Source organism: Tympanuchus pallidicinctus, unplaced genomic scaffold (assembly GCF_026119805.1).
Source record: "Tympanuchus pallidicinctus isolate F22 unplaced genomic scaffold, pur_lepc_1.0 scaffold3, whole genome shotgun sequence".
NCBI lineage: Eukaryota > Metazoa > Chordata > Aves > Galliformes > Phasianidae > Tympanuchus > Tympanuchus pallidicinctus.
Genome location: NW_026294747.1, coordinates 94,475,070 through 94,499,169, shown reverse-complemented (window position 1 = coordinate 94,499,169; position 24,100 = coordinate 94,475,070). Strand labels below are relative to the sequence as shown.

Genomic DNA, 24,100 nt, shown 5'->3' with positions numbered 1-24,100 from the left:
GTACATGAAACTCTTTTCACTCTGTTGAATTCACAATACATATTATGTTATGGATATGTTGTTACTGTTACGGATACGGTATTCTGGTTGGGGCTACTGTAACAAGATGTAAGAATTATAGAGTCTACTTCTCTACAATAGCTCAGTGTATAGGTGTTTCATCTTTTCAGTTTTCCTCTATGTCTCATTCCCAACAGCACTTATTTGCCCATTTGGGCTTCGACCCACAGTGGACACAGTCCTTCTAGTAAGCTAGACTATAATTTGCACTACAGTCCTCAGCTGTGACTACCTTGTGTGTTAAAGATCCTACACGACCTGTATGGACCTATGGATGTAGCTGGGGTTGATTTTGAGATAAGGGCATCCATTTTGAGTGTACTTGATCTAAAATCATTGAGAGATCAGCGTCTGGTAACTATTAAGAGAACTTATAGAAAAGAAGTGAACTAGGTCCAAGTCAAATCACTAGTATTAAAATAGACTGTGTCGTGAACTGTCATGATGGTGAAGTGAATGGATTTTTCACTGTTATATTGTACTTTTACAACGACATAGGGGAGCAAAGTAATGAAACAGTTCCAGAAACTGAACTGAAGGCCTCTAGTATCTCCACATATTGATATTTGGACTTGATGTTCTTAACTATATTCTCCAACTTAGGTGATTCTGTGATGATTCTGTGATGTTTCTATGATGTTCGACTTCGTATACATATTAGTATTTATTTGTGGAAAGATGGAATAAGTGTCATGTTAATCCTCTATATCTTGAGTATTTCAACTAAACTTCTGAATGCACACAATGAACAAGTGTTTTTCCTTCCTTTCTTTCATTTAGTTCTAGTGTGATCTACACAAATCTGAGAAGTCAGAGTCAGAATAATTGCCATGGCAATAATTTTATTTAAATTTTAATTTTGATATATCATTCAGATAAATATTTAAGGGTAAAATTGCATTGAAATTTACACTGCTAATATTTCATCTTGTCCCAAATGAATAAAAAAACATACTGAGATTTACTTAATGCGTCACATTTCAGAGATGGCTAGGAAGAAATTAAAGCACTTCAAGTAATGAATGAGCTATAACTATATTCTCCACAGCTGTTTAGTGCTGGATTGCACTAGTGATTCAGTCATTAAAACTAACAGTAGGCAGAATGAACCTTAGTGGCGATTTGTAGAGAATCACTGGAAAAGTAAAGTTACAGTATGGATACCTAATATAGGTCCTTTTCACCTCTAGGAAGTATTACTTTGATTTTGTACCATCATTTATTTTAAGAAAATATGAGACTTTTCAATTGGCAGAGAGTAGAGTCAATAGTATTATAATCTCTATTTGTTCCAAACTCTTCTGACTTTGTCTACTGTTTCTTCCTACAGAGACTGAAGCAGAAATCAAACTGATCTTAATTTTACAGTTTCCAATACCTTATTAAACTGCAAGCCAGAAAACAATCAGACCTTCTGACCACATTTTTCTCATGTTTCTCAGAGACCAATTTAGTACTGAAGTCTAATGGTTTTACGTATGCAGTTGTGAAGCACAGCAAGTCATACATTGATTGGTATATAAGCTTTCAAATATATTAAAATAATTTACTACATATTTCATTTTCCTATTTATTTCATATTTTTCTCTCTCTCTTAGTGGAAGTGAGTTTCCTGAGCATACAACAATCTCTCAACCTGTTTCAAAAATTCAGGCAAGACTTAGAGCTGACAATATCAAGCATGCTGGTGACTTCTTCTGTGGATCATAACCTACAAGCTGAGCAAAATCAAAATCTTTTTCCATGCAAGGAGATATAATGCTCTTAGTGATATATATAAGGGCTGTGAATAAAGCAGTGCACAGCAATTCTTATAGCTATTTTTATACTGAATCATTACTGCTTATAAAGGTATATTCAGCTGTATCACATGTGCAGCTGAATATACCTTTAGCATTCTAGCACTGCAGTTCCAAGGTGAGAAACTGGGAGAAAAGTATTTTTCTTTATTGATGACAATTACTGACAATTTAAATAAAATTGTCTTAAGTCACAAATTTAGTGTGCTTGAATTTCCTGAAGAGAGACAGCAGAATATTTCTTCTGAGAGAAGGAATTGGAGTGTTTTATGAAATTTTTTCAATACTGACCTAAAAGGGGAAAAACTAAAAGCACTGGTGATTAAATAACTATACCAAAAAATTTTCTGCACTTGCACCTGAAGTTAAATGCACCTACAAGATTTTGAGAGAAGGCTGACATTCGATTATAAGAAACAGGAGAGAAATTCAAAAATTTTCTAATTATTCTGTAGTAAAGATCTGTCAGAGATTTAGTAGCTAAGCAAGCAGAACATCTTTGGTAACAGTTTCAACTGAAATATTGAACTGTTTTCTCTGAGACAATTATAAAATGAGAATCTGAACAAATTTTGTGTCCAAGATTCAATTGCTGTGTTTTACCCATTACTTCATGACAATATTTAATCACTTCCCTACACTCTCCTTCTCTCCAAAAATCCAAGATAAAATGACCTGCTCTCCATAACATTTTTAGCTTGTATGGTGTAAGATACGAATGAAATAGTGTGTTGGAGTCCCTTTTATTCTCATATTCTATGGGTAGGTTTTCCCAATTTCCTAAGTAGGGCTTAGGATTTACAACTTCTCCTAGTGCTAAAATTTACAAGGATAGATTTTAAAATCATCTGAAATGTTGTAAAAATAAAGAATTGGAAGAATATTTTAATTATGCTTGAAATATCACTTGGGTCTTTTGGAACTTTATGGTTTTTTTGAGGTCATTAGAATGACCATGATAAAAAAAAAAAAAATAAACAATATACTTTAGAAACGGTCTAAATAATTGTAGTAGACCATATTACAGAATTAAGAGGGCTGCTCCAAAACCAATGCCTCCTGTTTTATTATGGCCTACAAAATCAGAGACGGATATCAGTGGTATGGCAGTAGAGGATGAATCTTCCTGCTCACATTCCTTTACATTTTGTAGCCATGGAGCAGATGGCGGCAGAGGGGCAATCTGACAAAATGGCATCTGACATGGAAATGCATATGATGCAAAGGTGTGGAATTGAATTCCTCCATGTGGAAAAAAAATGGCACCCATTGACATTCATCAATGCTTGTTGAATGATTATGGAGACCAAACAGTGGATTTGAGGCAGTGGTTGGTGAATTTTCAGCCGTGGCAACAGCAGAGTAAACTGTAAGCTATGTTCTGGATGACCATGCATATTTTTACGAGTATGGCATGCAGGTTCTTGTTCATTGCTGATGAAAATGCATATTAATGGTGCTGACTATGTTGAAAAATAGTGTTTTGTAGCTGAAAATCCACTCTACCAAATAGTGTTATTGTGCTCTTTGTATCCGTTGTAATTCCCATGGAAATAAATAGGAGACATTAGTGACCTTTGTATTTTTTCCGCTCCTTAAACACATCTTTATACAGTCACTACTTTGAAAAACCTAATTATTTGCAGTGGGTTGCTTTGGACTCTCTTGTGAGGAATTTCTTCTTTCAAGGCCCAATTTTGTAGAAGTGAATCAAATGCTTCTCTGCCAGTTCTTGTCTGGCAAACATCTTGCTTTTGTTTTTGTTGTGATTAGAAAGACCCACTATTATTAAATACCAATTATAAAATTTGGTCCAGTTTTCTGAAATTCATTCACATGTGAATGATCCTATTGGGAATTTGTTGTGTAACCTCATTATGCCTGCCAACCTTTTGTTCCATGCTCTTTTCTTAAGCGCAAAAGGGGAAAATGCCTTTTGCTTTTTATTGTGTGTGTGTTCTTTTTCTCATGAGCTTGTTTTTGCTTTGTTGTTAGATGAGGCTTAGAAAACAAATGGCTTTTGTGAACCATAGTTTTTCATGTTTATTTGTATCTTTAGAGAGTGTAAAATATTTTTCTTCATGTTTCAAGAAACTGTTTTGGTTTTAATCATATTTTTACAGTCTGCCAGTACTCATTTTAGTAAACTACTGGAAAGAAACAAGTTACCCCATCTTTTCTTACCACTTTTAAAATGTTTGTCAGGAATGCTGCAAATTATTCTCTCAATTTCGAGGTGGTCTATTTCATGTTTGTCTGTTCTTTTGCTGCAATCATACTATTGAGCATTGTCCACTGGATAATTGAGAAATATGACAAATATGCCATGTTTAGTTCCCTTTCATTTTCTCTCTTTTGGGAGAACTTTTTAGGCCTGGTAGAATTTTGTGCGTCCTTTGGAAGAACACTTGGGAACAATCATGGTTTTGTAATTCAGAATACCAATTTCTATTATGATCTTGATTTGTTTGTTAAAGAAACTGGAAAAATATCTGGATGAGATGGGACAGAAGAAAAAGAAAGGCTATTCCAGCCAGAAAGCCAGTTGAATACTACCACAGAGAATTGTTCTGAGAGATGGAAGGGAAGTCACTTAATCATCCAAAATTTTCTTGGATGAGTCTTTGAGTCTAACATATAAGACTGTTTTTAGACTTGTGTAGCACCTCCCCAGATGAATCTGAGTTGAGGAACTGTGTGGTGAACATATGAAAAATAATACAATAATAAGTACTATAAGATTTACTAAATTGGATAACTGGAACTTGAACACAGTTTTGTCCTTTATTTCTGGGAAATATCATCTTTCAACTTATTTTCAAAATGTCTTCATTAGTACTTCACTCCTTTGTGAAGTACTCAAATCCCGTGTCCTTGAAAAAAACTGTAGGAGTGCAAATGAAAAGATTGATAATTCCCAATGAGAGCAGGATTTCAGCTCTGCAGTAAATGTCTAGGGCCATTCATTTAACCACTCCAAGAAAACAAAACATTGAATAGTTGCTCATTAAGTGAATGTTGTCCATCTTGTGAACAGAACAAACACAGAGTTTTTCAGAAAAAATAAGTGATCATATTTTAAAAATGTGTATCCTTAAATATGTTAAATTCAGGTATTTCCTGTTTTTAAGGGCTTGATCTACAATTTTGATGTTCTTTTAGAACTGGATATTTCTGTATTTAGCACATACATACAGAGATTTGTTCCAGTTTGACAGTACTTCACATGTTGTTTAGTGGCTGATTAGCATAATCACTGTGTGATTATTTCTCACTAGCCTTAGCATATGCAAATTCTTCTCTTTTGACTGACAACCACTATTAGAGTATACAGATTTGCATAATTGCTATGTGGTTACAGTATTTCTGCACAATACCACTGTGAATGCAAATCCTTTTGCTCTGACTGGTTTCTCTATATTAAAGCAGTATGCCAGAAATGCTGCTGCTGCCTCAGCACCTCATTGCCAAGTGAAAATGTCCACAAGAAGAAAAGAAAAAAAAAAAAAAGCCAGAGAAAAGTGCTAGACTTGCATCAGAAGGGTGACTACACAACTGCTACAATTAAATAGCTTCATATAAGAAAGAATAAAATGGTTAGATACTTAAAAGCTTTCAACAAGAGTAAAAAAAGTGGTCTTTGGGAATTCGTTCTGAAGTACTATTCAAATACATAGGCATGTTACAATGGGAAACATTTACAGGGATTTGTTCGTTTGTTTTTGAAAATATCTTTTCTTAAATATTGTACATTATTACAATTGTTGCAGGTAATTTCCATGAATTATTTTACATTTGACTGGGTTGAGTAATATTTCTGTTTTATATCCATCAAAAACATCGGATTGCTTCTAACATTGGTAAGAGGGGAAATAGTAGACAGTAAGCTGTGTAGTGCTGATTCCAATTCAGTACATAATTATTCATGTAAGACAGTACTGAATAAATTAGTTACAAATGGATAAACCATCCATGGTAGAACATCCAGAACAAGTATTTTAATCATTTGATATCATATTATTGTACTTTCTTATGATACCAAAATATTGTTGAATATCCATTTTTGTACTTAATTATTTTCATTAAGCTGCTTCCATCCTTCTTTTTGTGTTGTGATTTTGGTTCGTTTATAAAATTATTATTCACAGAGTGAAGTGATGGTCAGAATAAGATAGGCTGCAATTCTTACGAAAATACAGAATGTCAAATATACATAAGATCAAATAATTGAGCCGTTCTCTTTCTGATTTGGATACCAGTATATTAAGAATGCATCGTATAGATTGTAAGTTAAAATGGAAAGAATCAGATATACTTAATGTGTGCAACATTATTGGTTTTTTTTTTTTTTTTTTTTTTAATATGTACAATAAAGAAATACTGTCAGGAGATCTGAGATGGATGCACATGGAAAAATCATCTGTACTGTGTGACACTGAGTCAAATGCTTCCTGGAAGTTTGATTCTAGAAGAAGATCTATGGCACATTCTTTGTCCACCCTATATGTGTGGCTGTGGTAAATCTTGAACATGTCCTGGAGAACGTGGTGGCACTACTTAGGTGAACAGTATGCATAAAATAGGCACTATATATGGGTGGTGTAAGGCTGAATCTGAAGCAGATCTCCAAACGATCAATTTCTCCATTAAAAATTATATAATAGTATAATATAAAGTGATGTCATATAACAGCATGACATTTGTATAATTGATCAGCATGACTGTAAAGGAAATTATCTCTATACTTAATGCTACTGGGATCAGAGGGAAGAAAGAAGTGCTCAATTGTTATTGGGAAGTAGTCAAATTATGCCCAGAGCACTTCCATACAAAAATATCCTCCAGCTATAAATGACAGTGGCATTACATGGCTGAGGGAAGATACTATAGCTAGTCAACTACTAAGCCACATGTCTGTAACTTTAGTACAAACACAAAAAAGCAGTTACTAATATATCAAAATTATAAGGCAGGAGGCAGTTTTGCATTTGAACAGTTTGCTACTAAAAATGCAACAATCATGCAGTCCTAAGAATGAGTTAAGTTCAGAAGATGATGTAGTGAAAAGTAAATGATATACTACATGTAAGAATTGTGTTCTATTTTACTTAGTGAGGCATTGTATGGATTCTCCTAAGTATCTCTACATATGCTGATTATCTCAGTTACATTATAATATTTCCCTCTTTATGCATCCATGAAATCCTTGCTCTCTATTTTCCTCACGATCAGCTATTTCTTTTTGTTCCTCTGACCGTCAGCAGGGCTCCTCTGTCTTCCAGAGTCTTCGAGATCTTAGTGCTTATCATAATTCACCTTTTACTTTTCTCAAATTTCTTGCATAAAACTTCTGAAAGCTTATCTGGTGCTTTTGGATGTTTATTTGAAATTTATGGATTGGTAGTATTTCCCAAATGAGCTCTCCAGGAAAGAAATAACAATGTCAAATAGCACTCCAGTATTCTCCCCCAGCTTTTATTAGAGTCTGTTCTGTTTGAAAGTTAGTTCTGCTCTGCAGTATCAAAGGGGAATTGGCAGAGAAGGTTTGTGTGCTTTTTTTTTCTTTTTTTGAAGTAGCTTTTCTTAATCATCTTGGAGGCTATCCAGAACACTTCTTCTTATAGAGCTGCAAATACAAATCACCCAGTTCACAATAAGGCCATGTAGCTGTATATCTAGAAGTCTGCATCTTTAGAAAGAGAAATGAAAATGTGCAGATGGATTTCTGTATCAGTAGATAAACTAGAGAAAATGTGTGGAGCATTAAGAAAGAAATTCCACGTTTTTTCTTAAGATCAAAATAAATACAGAAAAAACTACCCTACATATTCACATTTTTCCCCCCAATTCTGAAAAGTTATTTGTCTTGTTCTCAACCTCTGAGCATTAATTCCACAAGAAATTCAATTTCATTTGAACCCAGAATTCTTTCTGTGAACACAGTTAAATCCAACTGTAGATTTATTTGTTGCAGCTTATTAGCTATGGTAATATTTATTCTACCTATGTTTAAATACTGTTTTGTTGACTAATTTTAAATGACAGTGTGGCATTTCTGTAGGTTGTTGTTGTTGGCATCTTGACATAAGTCATCCTCCATTAAGTAGTAGATAATTCTTTAAAATATGTGGTGAATATTTTTCTTTTCTATCATATAGAACCAAAAGACCAATGCATCAATGGAAAAAGAATAGCAGGAAAGGATTACCTCTAAGGAATAAAGTTGTAGAAAGATGAGTGATTAAAACTGGGTCAAACATGCTGGGTCAAGAAAAAATTTGGACCTATTTTGTTCAAAACCTTCATTTTATACCACAGAAACATAGTTTTAAAAAAAAAAAAAAATAAAAAAAATCCAAAAGGTTACATTGCTACCTGTCAACACGTGAGGTATTTGAAATGATAGACAAGTGCCACTTTAGAAAATTACTTGATGATAAAGGATAGAATTATGTTACAACAACATAAGGTAGATGCTACATCTTCTTCGTAATCAGAACCTAATTACATATCATCCTGGACAAGGTGATCCAGTTGAGTTAAGAAGTTAATGTTTAAAGTTATCTAGGCCTCAGTGTAACTGAATTGAGATCTCCTAGAGCGCTCAGGAGGAATTATGATATTAGAGGTCAGATGTTTATAAACTGTCTTTTAGCATTTGTGAGATAGTGTGTCAGAGTTTAACATGTTAACCTAAGGCTGAACTAATAGTATTGTGGAACAGCAATGTGCTGCTGCTGCCATATGTTGATTTCATCAAGTATCTTAGCTTGAGGTTTCCTTCTATGTTTTATACCTATAAAGACACAATGCAAAAATTTCTTAAAAATGTAAGCTTACTTTCTTGAAATTCTGGCAGCTATAAAATACTGTTGATTGAGACCAGGTTATGTTTTAGTGTTGAAAATGCCAAGGTGAAGGTAATAATACTACTGGTACAAGAAGTCACCTCTTAAATAACAGAGCAGTTGAAAAAAACAGAAAAGCTGTTTCTGTCTATTTACTTTTGTCTTTTGGGTCCCTGCAATAGTGTTTTTTGAACCATAGGCTTTTTAAAGATTGGGTTACTAAGTAAAATGAGTGCTCTAAGCACATGGTCTGCTCTCAGCAGAAAGTCTTCACATTATCTTAAGCCACACGTCAGTGTTCTAGAACTCAGTATTCTCTGATTTTAGTCATTGTTTTGGTTTTTGGTTGTATTATTGAGGCATACTTATTTTTATTACTATTATTTATATTCCTATAAAACTCTGCAGTTTAAATTGATTTTTTTATTTGATCTGAATTTCTTTTCAACAGTAATTAGTTTAATCCCATGACCTACTTCATATCTGACTCTGAACAGCTGTCAGATGACACACTGCTTCTCTAGTGAGCTGTTTTGGATTCACTGCAATAAAGGCCATGACTGTCTACCATTACAGCTTCCATGAATCATTGATTACTCCGAGAGAAAGCTGTGATTCTTTATTGAATAGCCCTTTGCTAACTGACTCAAAAAAGTGAATAATGGGAACATGGATATAGAAAAGGTGTTTTGTTCTGAAGGCACATGCAAATTAAGCTGTCTGATACTGCCAGACAATTGGTTAGTTGTATTTGCTTCATTTAAAAAAAAAAATAAAAAATCAAAGATAAAAAATAGTGGCTTTACCAAATTGCTGTAAAGCTCTTATTAGATTTTAAAAGTAGTTCTGCAGAGCTTGTGAAAAAAAGACAAATTATTTTGGCCAATAAATCTGGGGAAACTGATCTCATTCATCAAAGTAAAATTTTCTGAGTAGACTTAGTGAAGATCTGCCAAAATTCCAAAATAGCCTTTTTTTTTTTTTTTTTTTAGCAGAAGCCTGATTCGCATATACTGCCAGGTCAGCTTTCTCATGGAGGTCTTTTTCAGAATAATGCCTTTCATCAAAGTCAAATTGCATCCTTAAAGCAGAACTTATTTGGAAGATGTAGTTTGATCCAAAATGCTGTGAAAATGTCTTTGGAGAATTTGAATTTTTCATTGGCTTTATAGAATTTCCTTTATTGAAATGGATCATTTATTGGTTCCTGGTGTGTATTTTTTTCATAATACTGAGTTATTTGGGAATTATTTCTACCTACTATTCCTTCATAGTTCCATTGATCATTTTCTTAGTAATTTTATATGGAATATTTTTATTTTATTTAGATAACATTTCTATGGCTTAAAAATATGTTATACTGTTGATAAATTAGTTTTTTTAATCAGATTTTGTCAGCAAAGGGAGACTGGTGCATGTAGAACAGAACTAAGATATGCATTATAATATAATCGAACTCCATTTTTCTTTGTTCCTCTCTGCATTACCTTTTCATAAAACTGCACTTAAAATAAATATTATTAAAAAATAATTTTCTTTAGTATGGAAGATGATCTGGAATGACACGATGTCTGTTTTATAAATGTAGTTAATGTAAAATATGATGAAACAGCAAAAGCTTTTATATTTCCTTGTATTCTTTCTTTACAGATGGACCCAATTCAGAAAGCTGTAATAAATCATACATTTGGGGTCCCTCTTCCTCATCGAAGAAAGCAAATCATATCATGCAACATTTGCCAGCTGAGATTTAATTCTGATGTAAGTCAATCATTTTGTATCAGATTAGAAATATGTACTTATCTTCTTGGATGTGTCATAATTTGCATAAATTGAACATAAATGAAATGTGATGATTTCAGTTTGTGGTTCACCAGATGAAAAGACTGTAGGATGCTTCAAATAAACACAATTATTTGACAGTATTTATACACCAGGCCAGATTTTCCCTGCGGGTATATCTCTGCGAGCTCATCAATTTCAGTTTTGCTGCATGGGCTGAAAATAGGAAAACTGATTGATCCATTACTGCTAATAACTCTGAAATATTTGCTGGGTGCTAATTCTTCTACCAGCCTGGATGTAGTTGCCTTTTCTTCCTCAGAATATTAGAAGTTATTCAGATGTGCATCCCTGTGATTTTACCTTCTGTTTGCTATGCTTACAAAGACCTTTCCAGCCAGAATTGTGTTTTAGTATTCCTGTCTTGACAGTATGATCTTTATAGCAATAACAATAATAATAGATGCAGGTAATTTTTGTCTGTTGGCTACTACCTTGCTTTCTCTCATTCCTCCAACAATTAAATATAACAGTCTGAATTGGAAATGGTCTCTAATATACAGAGAACATTCTAACTACTTTATTTTCTTCTCCAGCAACACTGTATGTGCAGAAACAACCTGACATGGTGCAATATATTGTCTTCTGCTATTCTAATCTTCTAATGTATGGGCATTGCTGGTGGCAATTTATATTCCCCTTCCAAATGTCTTTCAGTTATTACCTGTTATATATGGAATTCACATTTGTCAAAACAAAAATGTTTGAATTTAAAGCATTGTCCAACCCAAATATATTCACAAGGCTCCTTCCTCATGCTAGTTGTAAAAGAATTGAAAGAGCTCTTTTGTGCAGCTTTTTCTTTGTAGGCAAATCTTTGTGATCAGTTAATCATTTTTAGTTTATCAATTATTTATCAAAGCCACAAACTTGTCAAAAATTTAAGTTGAGCCTTGAAGCATTCTGTAACAAATTGACTACCCAAAAGTAATGCAGTTCTCTTCATTCCCCTCAGCTTTTAATACTTAGAAAGAATTTTAACAAGATCTCAGTCATGACTTTCAGACCAGTGGGAATTCCATATTTAACCTTCATTCAAGACTCCAGATATTTTAGTTCACGGACTGAATGGTCACCTTTCTCTTACAAAATTGACAATAGTCTCAAACAGGGATTGCAAACAATAATAGAGTATCTGTAGCTGTTGCAATTCCCACAGACAAAAATAGGAGAGTCAGATTACACTCTTCCATTTAGAAGCCAAATGCTAGAATTATGACTGCAAGTACTGAGCCATTCACAATAGGTCTCTCACAAACAGCAATTTTAAGGGATATTGGAGATTTCTGGACCACAGCAGATCCCACTGACTGGGAGTAGCTGACTGCTACTGAGTAGCAGATTGAGTAGCCTGGCTTATTGCTCATGGTTTTCAGTTTCATCTTTGGAAAGATCATGTCAGGCTGAATCATACATTGCATATATCCTCAAAAGTCATCAAACACCTCAGTGACACCAAAATCTTCTTTCATAGAAGGAATACCATTTCTTAGTTTGAAAAAGATACAGGCAAAAGTGAGGTTGAACATGTCGTTAAGCTGACTTAGTCACTAGCGGATACACAAGTTAGACTAATACATGGAGTAAAACATTTTCCAGCCAACAGGATGTAGGCATTTTCCAGAAGAAGATGAAATAAGCAATTCTCTACGCAGAAGGAAACACAATGTCAGTGAACACTGACACTTCTGACTCAGAGGACTGGTATGCCCTCATGTTGTTCTTCTCTTAAAAAGGATTCCAAAGTAGAGAGGGGAGAGAGGCAGTGGCCATTTTCAGGGATCTCTACAATACCTAGAAAACAACAGCTACAACAAAACACAGTTTCAGGAGAAATTTCTTCATTTAGACTATTTGCAGTAAAAAAAAAAATCCTGGATAAATAGCTGTGAAGCAGATATTTAGTTGTCTTTTCACACAGTCAATCCAAGAGGTTTGAACTCTGCTTTGCCGGAGCTGTTCAGAGGAAGTTTGTTCTAACTAAATTTTTAAAGCATCCTCAGTGTTTCTGTTGGATAGAGAGGCTAGAATTCTAAATATTGCCTAGTGATTAACGTGGGAAGATATCTGTCCCTCTTAAACACCCAGAAGAGATTTGCAGATTTCTTTATGGTTCTCTCTTCTCATTCCAGTGTGTATAGTTATTACTACTGACATTCACAAAGTGCTCTGCTGAGACTTTTCACGAAATAATATATAGTCAGTGTTACTGCAGGTTTAGAATTGTTTTTTTTTTCTGCAATGTGAGTGGAATAGGCAGAGCTAAGTACCTCAGTTGCTTGAGTAACTCTGCATGACCAACAGGTTGTTTTTGTTTTTTTTTTTTTTTTTTTTTTTTTTTTAGAAAAAAAAAAAGTGCAGATTCAGCATGAAGACTTAAAGAAAAGATTGCCCTGGAAAAAAAGTTATTAGCTATCAATTTTTGGCTGTTAAATTATATGAATGGCAGTCACACATTGTAGACTTTTTCTTAGTATTATGAAAAACTTTTACTTTACTGAATGTCTGCACCTTTAATTGTAATCATACTTCGCTGAACATTATTTAAAACACTAAGAAAAATGAATAGCTTTCCTGTTTGGAAACCTAAGGGCTTGTGGCTGTTTTACAGAAGCATCTCTATATTTTTAGGTGCTGTTGATAGAATTTATCAGAGAATAATGAATAGAAATTCTATTTACCTACGTCACAACAGTATTATGGAAATGTTTACAATAAAACTGGTCTGTGAAATTTTTCATTTTGGTAGAGAATACTGAATTTTCTCCCCTTTGATACAGATTTCTTTCAGTACAAAAGAGCTTTTTTCCTGGTTACACAGAATCAAAATTACATTTCAGAGAAAAATGAGAAAGGCACTACAGTAGTCTAAAATCATTTAGTTTCTTTCTAAAGGCATTATCTGTAAATCTTCATGACAGCTGTGTGTTCGGTATTTCTTTTCAAATAAATCTTCTCATATGAGGAAAGGGAGGAATGAGCAAGTAACCAAAGCTTCTCTGTGCTGAGAAGAAAAAAAATAACATAACAGTGGCATAGTAGTTGTAGATTCAGTGGAATCTGTTTCAAGCAGTGACTCTTTAATTATTTTTAATTTATTTTTCATTGAGGGAGATCTGTGTATTGCTTTTACCTTTATATTATACATCCAGTAAAGGGAAAACCATTTAAGTATGTTCTTAGCAGGAAGTGTGTGTGTTGCCTGTTAGATTTTTCTATCTGTTCATTGCTATTTTGCCTTGTTGAGAAGGACTGTTAAATACATGCTTTTGAATAAATATAAAATATCTGCTATAAGCATCCTGAAAACAAATTCCAGCTAACTTGAGTAGGACAATTCAAGACGTTTCCCTGGAGGTAGATGTTGGAGTAAATACTCTGCTAATGCAAGAACTCAGTAAACACAAACTCACTAATCACTACTAGGATTTGGGGGAGGGGGGGGGGGGGGACATGACTTACTAAATTTTCACCATTTTTTAATGTAGGGAATGTCAGTATCTACTAATCAGGTCGAATCTTGCAAAGAGAGTCTCTCTTACTTTTTTGCGCAAAGTAGATACCTGAGTGATAATTCAGCCTGTTTTTAGAGGAAGGCTGGGCAGCATTTTGATGTATTTACAGGTCTTGAATTCCATTATGATAATCTATAAAAGTATTTCCAGATGTTTGCCAGAAATAATTATTTGTGTTAAATAGAAGCTGAAGTAATGTTCTCCTGAAAGTCGAGCAGGATGCTCATCCTGGAATCACTGTTTGTTGTTTTCTTTTAAACCTTGTTTTCCTACACCTCTTTAAAGTAAAGGTAATCTCCAACTCAATGTGCAGTTCTGCTGTATGAAGGTATAATGTGCTGCTTCAGTAAAAAACTGAATATTGTGGAAGATAAGGATGCAATATAGCTCCATAGCATTTTATGACAGTTCTGACTATCCTGGGGAAAAAAGCAGAAACTGAGGACTCTATCCTGTTTAGGTTATGCTAAGTATCTAGAGCAAAGTACCAATTTGTGAGCACCTAGAGTACAATAAGGTGATAAGAAACAGCCAACATGATTTTGTTAAGAACAGATCACATCAAACCAATATAATTATCTCCTTTGACAGGGTAATTGATCGAATTGATAATGGGGAATAAGTAGGTGTGATATATTTTGGCTTTTATAAGTGTTGATATAAGATTGTCACAGAGAACCATAAGGTAAGTAAGGAAATATGGTCCAAGTAAAATTGTTAAAAGCTAGTTGTACAACAGATTGAAAAATTGTTCTGAGAGTAGTTGTTGATTGCTTCCTGTCAAAACAAAAGAACTGTACAAGTCAGGATCTGCAGGAGTCTGCTCCATACTTGCTGCTAGTCCACATTTTCAATATCTGTATGTCTGAAAGAATAGAGAGTACACATACTGGGATTGTGAATGACATCAAAATGTAATGTGACTGGTACCTGATGAAAGATGGCAAGTTCAGGATTGTAGTACAAAATTTTCCTGATTTGTAGAAAATAATTTAAAATTCCAAAGAATACAGTAAATGCAAGTACAAATTATTGTGCTTAGATTGGAAAAAATGAAATACACAAGTAGTGAAATGAGAAATGTATGGCTTATTGGGCAAAAGGGACTCACAACCTGAGATACGTCATCAAGAACTAACTGGGAAAAAGGTTTTACATTTATCAGTAGGTGGGTAAATATGAAAAAAAAGTTATTAGCTATCAATTTTTGTACAAATACTGGCAATATTTAATATAAATCAATAAGTATGAGAAATGAAAAAATATCTCCTGGCTGTGGAAAGAAGAAAGGACTGAATGAATATAAAGTCAAAAAGCCATGGAATGATAGCAGGTTTGGAATATATGGAAGGGTATTACTAAGAGCTGTGGCCAACTGAAATTTCATTTCCTGGTTTTAGTAAAAGATATTCAGCTTAATTTGCTTTTTTAATTATTTTATTATTTATTATAATAAGTATATTAAGTGAAACAATTCTAGTTAAAATGGTCAAATTCAGAAATGAAAGAAGTAGAAATAGTTGTGGGTTTCCTGTCAGTGGAGGATCTCAGCAAGTTTGACAGCCTGTTCTGAGGATGGACAGGGAATGTTCAGTGATATCCCAGAACTGAGGGAGAGGTTAGATGGCCTTGTGCTCATCTAACTGCAAAACAGTTTCTGTGGTTTGACGGAGTTAGCAGAGATTTCATTTCTTGTCCGTGACAGAAAATGGACACACCTGTCTGAGTTTCTGTTGGCAAAGACAGAGGAACTTTCAAAGCTAACCCCAAAGGTTCTAACTGCTTAAAATTATTTAGCAATTCCCCTTCCTAATCAGAAATCTGTTATTATTCAACTTTCAGAGATACCCTTAAAGAGTATTTAAAACCATGTGTAGCATTTACCTCGATCACTGCGTGTGTAGCTTTAACCATTTCTCGTTCTCTACAGGTTTTATCTGTACCTCTGATTCTGAATTAGATTTTGTTTTAGATTGCAACTTAACGTGAAGATTTATAACACTACTTTGGTATTTAAAAAAAAAAAAAAAAAGTAATCTCCTTGAATTGAAACATACAATTTTCTTAATCAAAATCAAGTACTGCCAGCTACCAAGGACTATGTATTATCTCAGGACAATTTTACTTCTGGTTGTTCGAAACCAGTCCCCCCCTGTTCTGTGAAGCTGTTAGCCTGAATCTTTAGGGAGATGCTCCTGGTGCAAACACATACAGATGTGCAATTCCCTTTGAGTCAGTGTTGCATTATGAGGGTACAGAACAGTTAATCACCGAGAACTTCCTATCCCCCAGCCAATTCTGCACAGCTTTATAACCTTCTGCATGATGTCACGTGGCATAAAACATCCCCTTGGCCAATCCAAGCCAGTTCCACCCCCTGTTGCTGTGCCATAATGACATTGGCTCTTCTGCTGTAACATACCCAGCCCAAGGAGTGCACCCATCACTCAGCAACAACCAAACTTTGGTGTGTTATTTACACTGTCTCAGCTAAAACTAGGGCACTTTCTAATATTGCTAATATTTCTAGTATCTTTCCTGCACTGCAGAATCCAGTGTTAGGAGAAACAAATACTGATTTCAGTGGTGGAATTGCACATGCCATTCAATTGAGTTCAGAATGTGAGTCAGAATTGAGCTTTTCCATAGTTGCTAGTTTCTTCTATTCACTGGAAAAAAGTAGCAAGTAATCATAGAAAGTGATGAGTGCTAAGATTTTAATAGGATATCCAGAATTTATTATGGAAATTCTAAAGAATTGCTTAACAAAATATTCGAGATGTTTTTGGCATTTGAAAAGTCTAGTGAAACAGCACAGAATGTTTTACTCATGCACTACATACATAACAAATTAAAAAAAAAAAAAAAAAAAGCAACAACAAAAAACCCCAAATCACTAGTATTATATTGTCCAGTTGGATATTCATTAGATTGTGGTTTTATATGCCTAGATCACACATTTTAGATGCATTACCTCCTCTCCTCCTCTTTCCTAGAACACAGTTCTAAACGCTGTGGCAGAAATATGAATTGCAGTCAGGACCCGTGCAAGCCTAATCTTTCCTATGCTAGAGAATTTGGATTTTTTTTTTTCTTTTGTAGTTTGAAAGAAAATACGATATATTTTCTTAAATTCTGTCTACTCTTAGACGATGTCACCTCTTAAGGTGTTGAACTTAGTCCCCTGACTGATATCTTAAGGATTTGGATTTTTCCTTGTCTGTTAGTCATTGCATACAATCCAAATATGCACTGTGAATACTCATTCAGTGTTCCGCAAACTACAGAGCTATCAGCACAAATTCTCCACTAATCCTGGTACCTGTCTCCTCTTTTGTAATGAAAGCAATTTTTTCTGTGTAAGAAATCTCTCTGTTTCTGCAGAACATGGACCAGCGCACAGGTATCTAGCCCCCAAAGTACTGCCTCAGGATAAAAAGAATAGTTTTAAGTTATCAGTCTTTTAAATAAACCTACAAAATATGCTCTGATCTGTGAATGTTAGCTGATTGGTGCTGATGGGAAGAGATGGAGTCACTTCGCATCCACTATGTTCATACTACAAGATACGCTTTTCTTCCAAAATTCACTCTCCAGTCACATTTAGCAGTGGTAGTTGAAAGGGAAATCTCTAAATTCATGAAAAAAGCAATGTTATGTTTACAGTTCCCATGTCCCTCCACAAGCACAGGGTATTGAGAAATGTCCAATATCTATGCCAGCTGCACATCAGTCAGTATAGGAATGTGATCCTGGAGAGGATAAATCGTTCAGTTGATGAGAAGCTATTGCTGTGTTAGGACTTAATGATGATGCAGACCCATCACTTTATACTGTTTTTTATTCAGCTTTGTCAAATCTCTATTTTTACCTCTGCTCATCCTTCCAGGTTATTTCATTTTCAAAGCAATCACTTGCTTTGGTAAATAAATCAGTTGTGTATAAAATTTGACATCTCTTGGGAATTATTTGAGTTTGCAAGAAATGTTCCTTAAATAAATAGGTAACAGCTCTCTTTGATTGTCCTCTTAATAATTTGCAAAAGACTAATGACCGGTGCTCTGACTGTGTTCTGACAAACTGGTTTAGAAGGTTTCTGCTTCTAGCACTGAAGTTAATATTTGCCCTTTGGGGCCAACTTTTAACTTATGCTTGGGCTTAGATGATTTTAGAACTGCAAAGAGTAGCAGAGGTGAGAGAACTTAAGAGAAAAATTGTTTGAACACATCCATGTGTGTTACTGTCAGAAGCTTTCCTTTCCTAAGAAATGATTAAATTAGGATATCAGAATATATCTGAAAAACAAGTATTGAGGGGAGATGGGAGGAGGGGAGGAAGTGCAAAAATGATATATTTGATCCTAGATTTTCCAAAATCTGCTTTTGATGTCATAATCATGTATGTAGATTCTAAGATGAGTTGCAGGCAAACAAAACATATGCTACTAGTGATTTTTTTTTTTTTATTGGGCTCTGTAGCTACATTGTCTGATTTACACTAGCAACAGAAAGTTTTCATGCCTGCTGAAAAATGAGGGGATCTTTATGTGAATGAGCTTCACATAACACCATTGGGAAGCTTATAGAAATATTTTCAACTATAAATTGAAAAATACCATTATGTAAATGAGGAAATTAGAACAGACAGACAAACGTATAAAAGTGCAAAAATGTTCTTTGTCTCTTTCAATTTTCTCATGTGCTCCACTCATACAAAAGACTGCCCATTTCAGCTGCAAGGAGAGAAACCTCAGCTTTATCTCTTCATGCCCTACACATTTTAAGTACACATTGTATTTAAAATATTTTTCATGTCATCTTCCTCAGTCCAAATGTGAAATAAATCAGTCAACTTTAATACACCTTAAATTTAAAAACAACTATAATGGGAATTCTTTACAGAAACCTCTTTCTATAAGAAAGTCATTTACCAAGAAGGAAAGATAGGTTGTACACTCTCTTCTGAACCATCTTCACCTAGCTTTGTTTGGTCTGTTCTAATTTCTTGCTTACAGGTTTATTTAAACAGGCTAAGAATTTATACGGTTGAGCATCTGAGATTCTTGGTTATTAATAATAGGTGCGAAAAACTTTAACAGTAAAAATGACAAAATATTTTGTTTTCATTCACCTATCAATGATTCTTTGAGAAATTGCTCTGCTCACTTTATTAGGCACTGGTAAGGACAGGAGAGAGAAAGGAGCAAACAAGGTTATATGTCAAAATCTATAGTAAGAAAATGTGCAATTTTTTTGTGATGTGGAATGATCTCCACCAAAATGAGATAACTGAAATGTGAGGGTTTTTGTTGTTGTTGTTTTGTTTTGTTTTTTTTGTTGTTGTTGTTTTTGTTTGTTTTTTGTTTTTTTATTCTATAAAATTATTAATTAATTCTGAACATATCTTAACAGTAAAATGTTTTTTTCCCTTGTCTTTTGTTTTTTGTACTCTTCCAAGAGTGGTAAAATATTTTTAAATAATAGACTAATTCTGGAGATTTTTTTTCTTTGTTGTCAGTAAAATTGCATGCCCTGGAATAGCTTCAGTACAGTCTTCTTTATGTATCTGTGCAGCCAACTCTTGTAGCAAAAATATTTCATTTTGTCACAATTACGTTTAAACATAATGGCCCCTGATGTGAGCAAATTCCACTTCAGAAAGTACAGGCCTGACTTTTTCAACTTCTTGTTTCTTTTATCACTCTTCACATGTCGTTTACAGTCTCTGGAGATACTCCTACTCTGTATGCTTACTCATACCTCAGCTAACAACTGAGAGTCCGATCCAGTGAATGAGTGGAAGCACAACCCAATATCTGCTTTTAAAAGCTTTATATTGGAGTAGAAAAGTACACTTTTGAACTGTACCTTTGAGCGTGTATTGCCCCTACTCATGCATTTTTTTTTATCTCAATTGAAAATGAAGCCTTTAAAGGTTTAATATGGCTAAAGGGGACTGACTTTTCAGGAAAGAATCCAGTATGGCACTTATACTGAACTTCCCATGGCCTTTAAAATCCTTACTATGAATTTAAAACATGTATTGAATCCGAGGAAGTGCTTTACTGGTAAAGCATACAGCTACTTTTTTATATGTAATCGTCTGATGAGTTGATTAAAAATTATGATTTTAAAAATAAAAAGTTTTACTCTGGGATTTATATAGATCAAGTTGTGGTGGAACAACGTAGATATACATACATAGTGAATTTACCAAATTCATTTATGGTAGTTGTTTTTGGATGGGCATAAATGTTTCTTTTTATCTTTTATAAAGATTTTAGAAGGTATTCTCCGAACAGGTTTCATCCTTTCCCAGCAAAGCCTATTTTCTCTGCATCAGTGGACTTGTCATGATAATCAACTTTTTTGTCCCAACCATCAATCACTCTTGATTACAGATGGGGAGAAGTTCTGTTCTGTTGATCAGCCTATCAGTGCACATAATGTTATACCTAGAGACAAGTGAAAATCATCCCTTGATGGCAGAATCACTTGCCTTCTAGCCTTTTATGTGAGGTATTTTAATTTGCATTTAAAATATTGTTGCAATTGTCAGTGCTTGCTTTGATTTTACCATTTCTTGACAAAAATAATAAATTTTTTTGATATTTCCCTGCTTTTCTGTTTCAAATAACATTTTGAATTTTAACTTTTCATTCATTGTACAAATATTATGGTAATTATTACTATATAAATTAGAAATTAAATGGTTATGCAGTACTAGGAGGAACATAGTATACTTTAGCCCAGAATTTCTGGAAAAACGCTATTTTGTTGTCTTATGATATACTACTTAGCTAGGATTATAGTTATTTTTAGAATTCAATTTATTTGCACTGTTTGTTAAACAAACTTCACAGCAAGGGAATTACTAAAAATTAAAGACATCTTTCCTTTCTTTAAAGGAAGTATGGTTTATATTGTTGTGATTGTATTGAAAAAAACACACTTCTGTCACTTAATGCATTCAAGCGTATTTGCTTCCTTTTAATAAAAATGTGAGTTGTCACAAGTGTAACGTAAGTTCATCTAGAGAAAATATATTTTGCAGAGAGCTTAAGTATGACTTAAAAATAGCTATCAGAATAACGAGATGTAATTTACTTGAACCACAGTCACTTCTTTTTATTTTTAGCATATTTTCCTAAAAATAAAGACAGAAGAAATCACAACAGTATATAAGAAGCCTATAAATCCGCTTCAGAAGCTATAGGACAAAGTGCAAATGAAAAAGACAGAGCACAAGAGTATGGAGTATATAGATTTGAGTAGCAATTGCATTTATATGTAAAAGATTTAATTAGGAGTAGATCATTTTCTTATTCCTATTGGCCATTCTCTGGACAGTGATATATAATTTTTTATGTTGCACTATGCCAATAGGAAGTGTTTTCATCAGATGCAGACACTTCAATACTATTATCTCTTACCTCAGTCTACACAGTGATGCAAGCATGTCCAAATGTCACAATTTAATAGACCTATGATAAATACAGTGAACAAACAAACAAACAAAAAAACAACAGCAAGCCTGTGGCATATTTGCAAAGAAGTTTTATTTTGTGTATTCTGATGATAATAACACTAATTGCCATTGGAATCACTCAAACAAGTTCATTCTTTATCCTCTGTCTGCCTGAATACCTTGTTTGCCAAATATAGACTTTAATCACTTGTACAGTAGTAGCTCCTCTATATTGCCATTTTGTTTATTTTTATGGTTTAGTAACTAATATAACTATATTGAAGGTTTTTTTTATCTATTTAACAGAGTGCATCAGTTTACCTTTTCAAAGATGCTCTTCATTTTTTATTGTAATGACAGAACAGAAAAATTTCTTTTGCTAATGAATAGAGATGTTAGGTGGAACTTCATTAGTGCAATTCTAGTCAAATAGCCTGCCAGTAGGTACCTGTCACTACTTGTCAATTCCTTCTCTAACATGATTTTCATACCAGAGTTTTCTTAGTAATAAATAGCAAAAATAAAGTCAATTTCTAAGATGAGCATATTCCTAGAAGCAGCAGTAAGTGAGCAAGAATATCTGGATGCTGGAAAACACAGAATGTAATTAACACCTTGGGCATTGGTGGAATTAAAAGTCGTACTGCGTTTAATTGTGTTTTATTGTAGGTAATTACAGTGCCTAAGAACTATTATTTTCTGAAATTGCATGACTACTTCATATTTCTTTAGATTTCTTCAGAGTGAAACTTCACATAACACTAAGAAATTCGGTTTACATCATGTAGCAAAAGTATGCAAGAATTTTCAGTGAAATACACCATAAACGGCACAGCATCATTTTGGCTATTCTTCTGAGTGTGAGTCCCATGTCTTTATTACTGAGACAGATTTGCTAGCAAGGTGAGCCAAAGTGACATGTGATTCAGAGAAATGCCTTCAATCTTTGTGGACTTACTAGCTGTCCTAGTGCTGTTAAGAGTTGCTATTGCCAAAACAACTGCAAGAAGTAAGGAGAGAACAGACATTTTGGAGAAGGAGTAGATGCAGTGACATTCAGCAGCGGAGATGACAAGGAATGAGGACTGCATCAAGAAAATAAAAGGTCTGGTACTCCCTCTTTGACAAAATTGAGCTGTGGCAATGATCACCACATATTCATTTCTATCTTGCAGAGATAATTGTGTTTGTATAATTAAAGAGTCTTTCAACCAAGCTACAAAATCTTTCTATAAAAGATCTGATTTTTTTTTTTGTCGTGCATGTTTTGTACTAATATGAAGAATTATAAAGTAAGAGGAATTTCTGTGGACTGGAAGATATGCGTTTCATGCTTCTGTTACAGCATTGTCTAGGATAAATAGGTAAGAAATATGACTTGGAGTCAAATGATGGGAGAAAATCAACACAGGGATTTTATTGATTTTTCACTGATGTGTGTGGATGTGCTTGTTGTTTAGAGATAAAAAAAAAAAAAAAAAAAAAAAAGTATAGTTTCTGGTGTTGGGAAGCTGAATTTTGTGCAACTTATGCAGATGCTGCACAAACTTTGAATTGACAGCACTTACAGCCTGAAAGGATCTTGCCTAACTATGACTGAAAATCCTGAACTTACTTTATTATCTCTGTTAATGCAAAAGCAAATGATTGAAAGGAATTGAGGGTAAATTGATATTTTTTAAAAGTTAGCATTAAGAAAAGTAGGCATGTTTGCTCTTATTAACTGATTTTTCCGTCATGTGTAAACTTATTTTAAGATGAATATTCACTGTGGCAGTGGTGGATGTTTACTTATAGGCATCAATCCATACTACTTCACTAAGGAAAACCATGTCCCAAGAGAAAATAGGCTCGGAATTTTTGTTTGTATTTCTCGTTGAGTGCTCATTGATATACACAGATAAACACTTTTAAATCATAGCATGGTAATTATGTTATTGGAATAGCCTGAATTATTCTGCAATAATTATTTTAAAAATTGAGGTGTTATATTTTAATCAGTAATCTACTTAGAATTTGGAGAATACTATGGCTTGTTTACACAAGGAACCTACAGCTAAATACCTGTGCAACATACACTGCTTTACTAATGTGGAGGATTCGATTTTTTTCTGTAGAGAGCTTATTTTCTAATAAATCAGAAAAGAAGTAAGAATATAAGGTAAGGAAAGAAGCAGAGTGAACGAATAAATGGAAAAATACTTTCTGAAATTCATTTTTAAGAGTTTTCTTAAGGAGAAACGTTTTGCCATCTTATTTTTGACAACATCTGAGAACATTTGATGTAAAACTGGAAAAACTGTCTAAGTACATTTTCAACATTACCAATGTTGATTGACAAATGCAACATTTATGCAATAGTTTACTGTAGTAGGTGAATTGTTCTAAGTCATGAGAGGGAGAAAGAGAAGAGACAAAAATAAGCAGTATTGAAAAGCAAGTGTGATGATGCAGAATAGGAGATTACTACATAGAAATAAATGAAACTGAATGTCATAGTTCATTAAAATCTGAGATATGATGGTATGTACAGGGACAAAAAAAGACTTGACTTGAGAAATCTGACAGT

At 33.9% G+C, this 24,100-nt stretch overlaps 1 protein-coding gene across 5 annotated transcripts in view; it reads left to right on the top strand.

Annotated features, from left to right (window-relative positions):
- Positions 1 to 24,100, top strand: part of ZNF385D (zinc finger protein 385D) — a 375,527-nt gene that overhangs the window by 276,503 nt on the left and 74,924 nt on the right. For all 5 annotated transcript variants that reach the window (XM_052692235.1, XM_052692236.1, XM_052692237.1 and 2 more), the window contains one exon: positions 10,358 to 10,468. In XM_052692235.1, the coding sequence (XP_052548195.1) occupies positions 10,358 to 10,468 (111 nt within the window). The remainder of the gene's footprint in view (positions 1 to 10,357; positions 10,469 to 24,100) is intronic.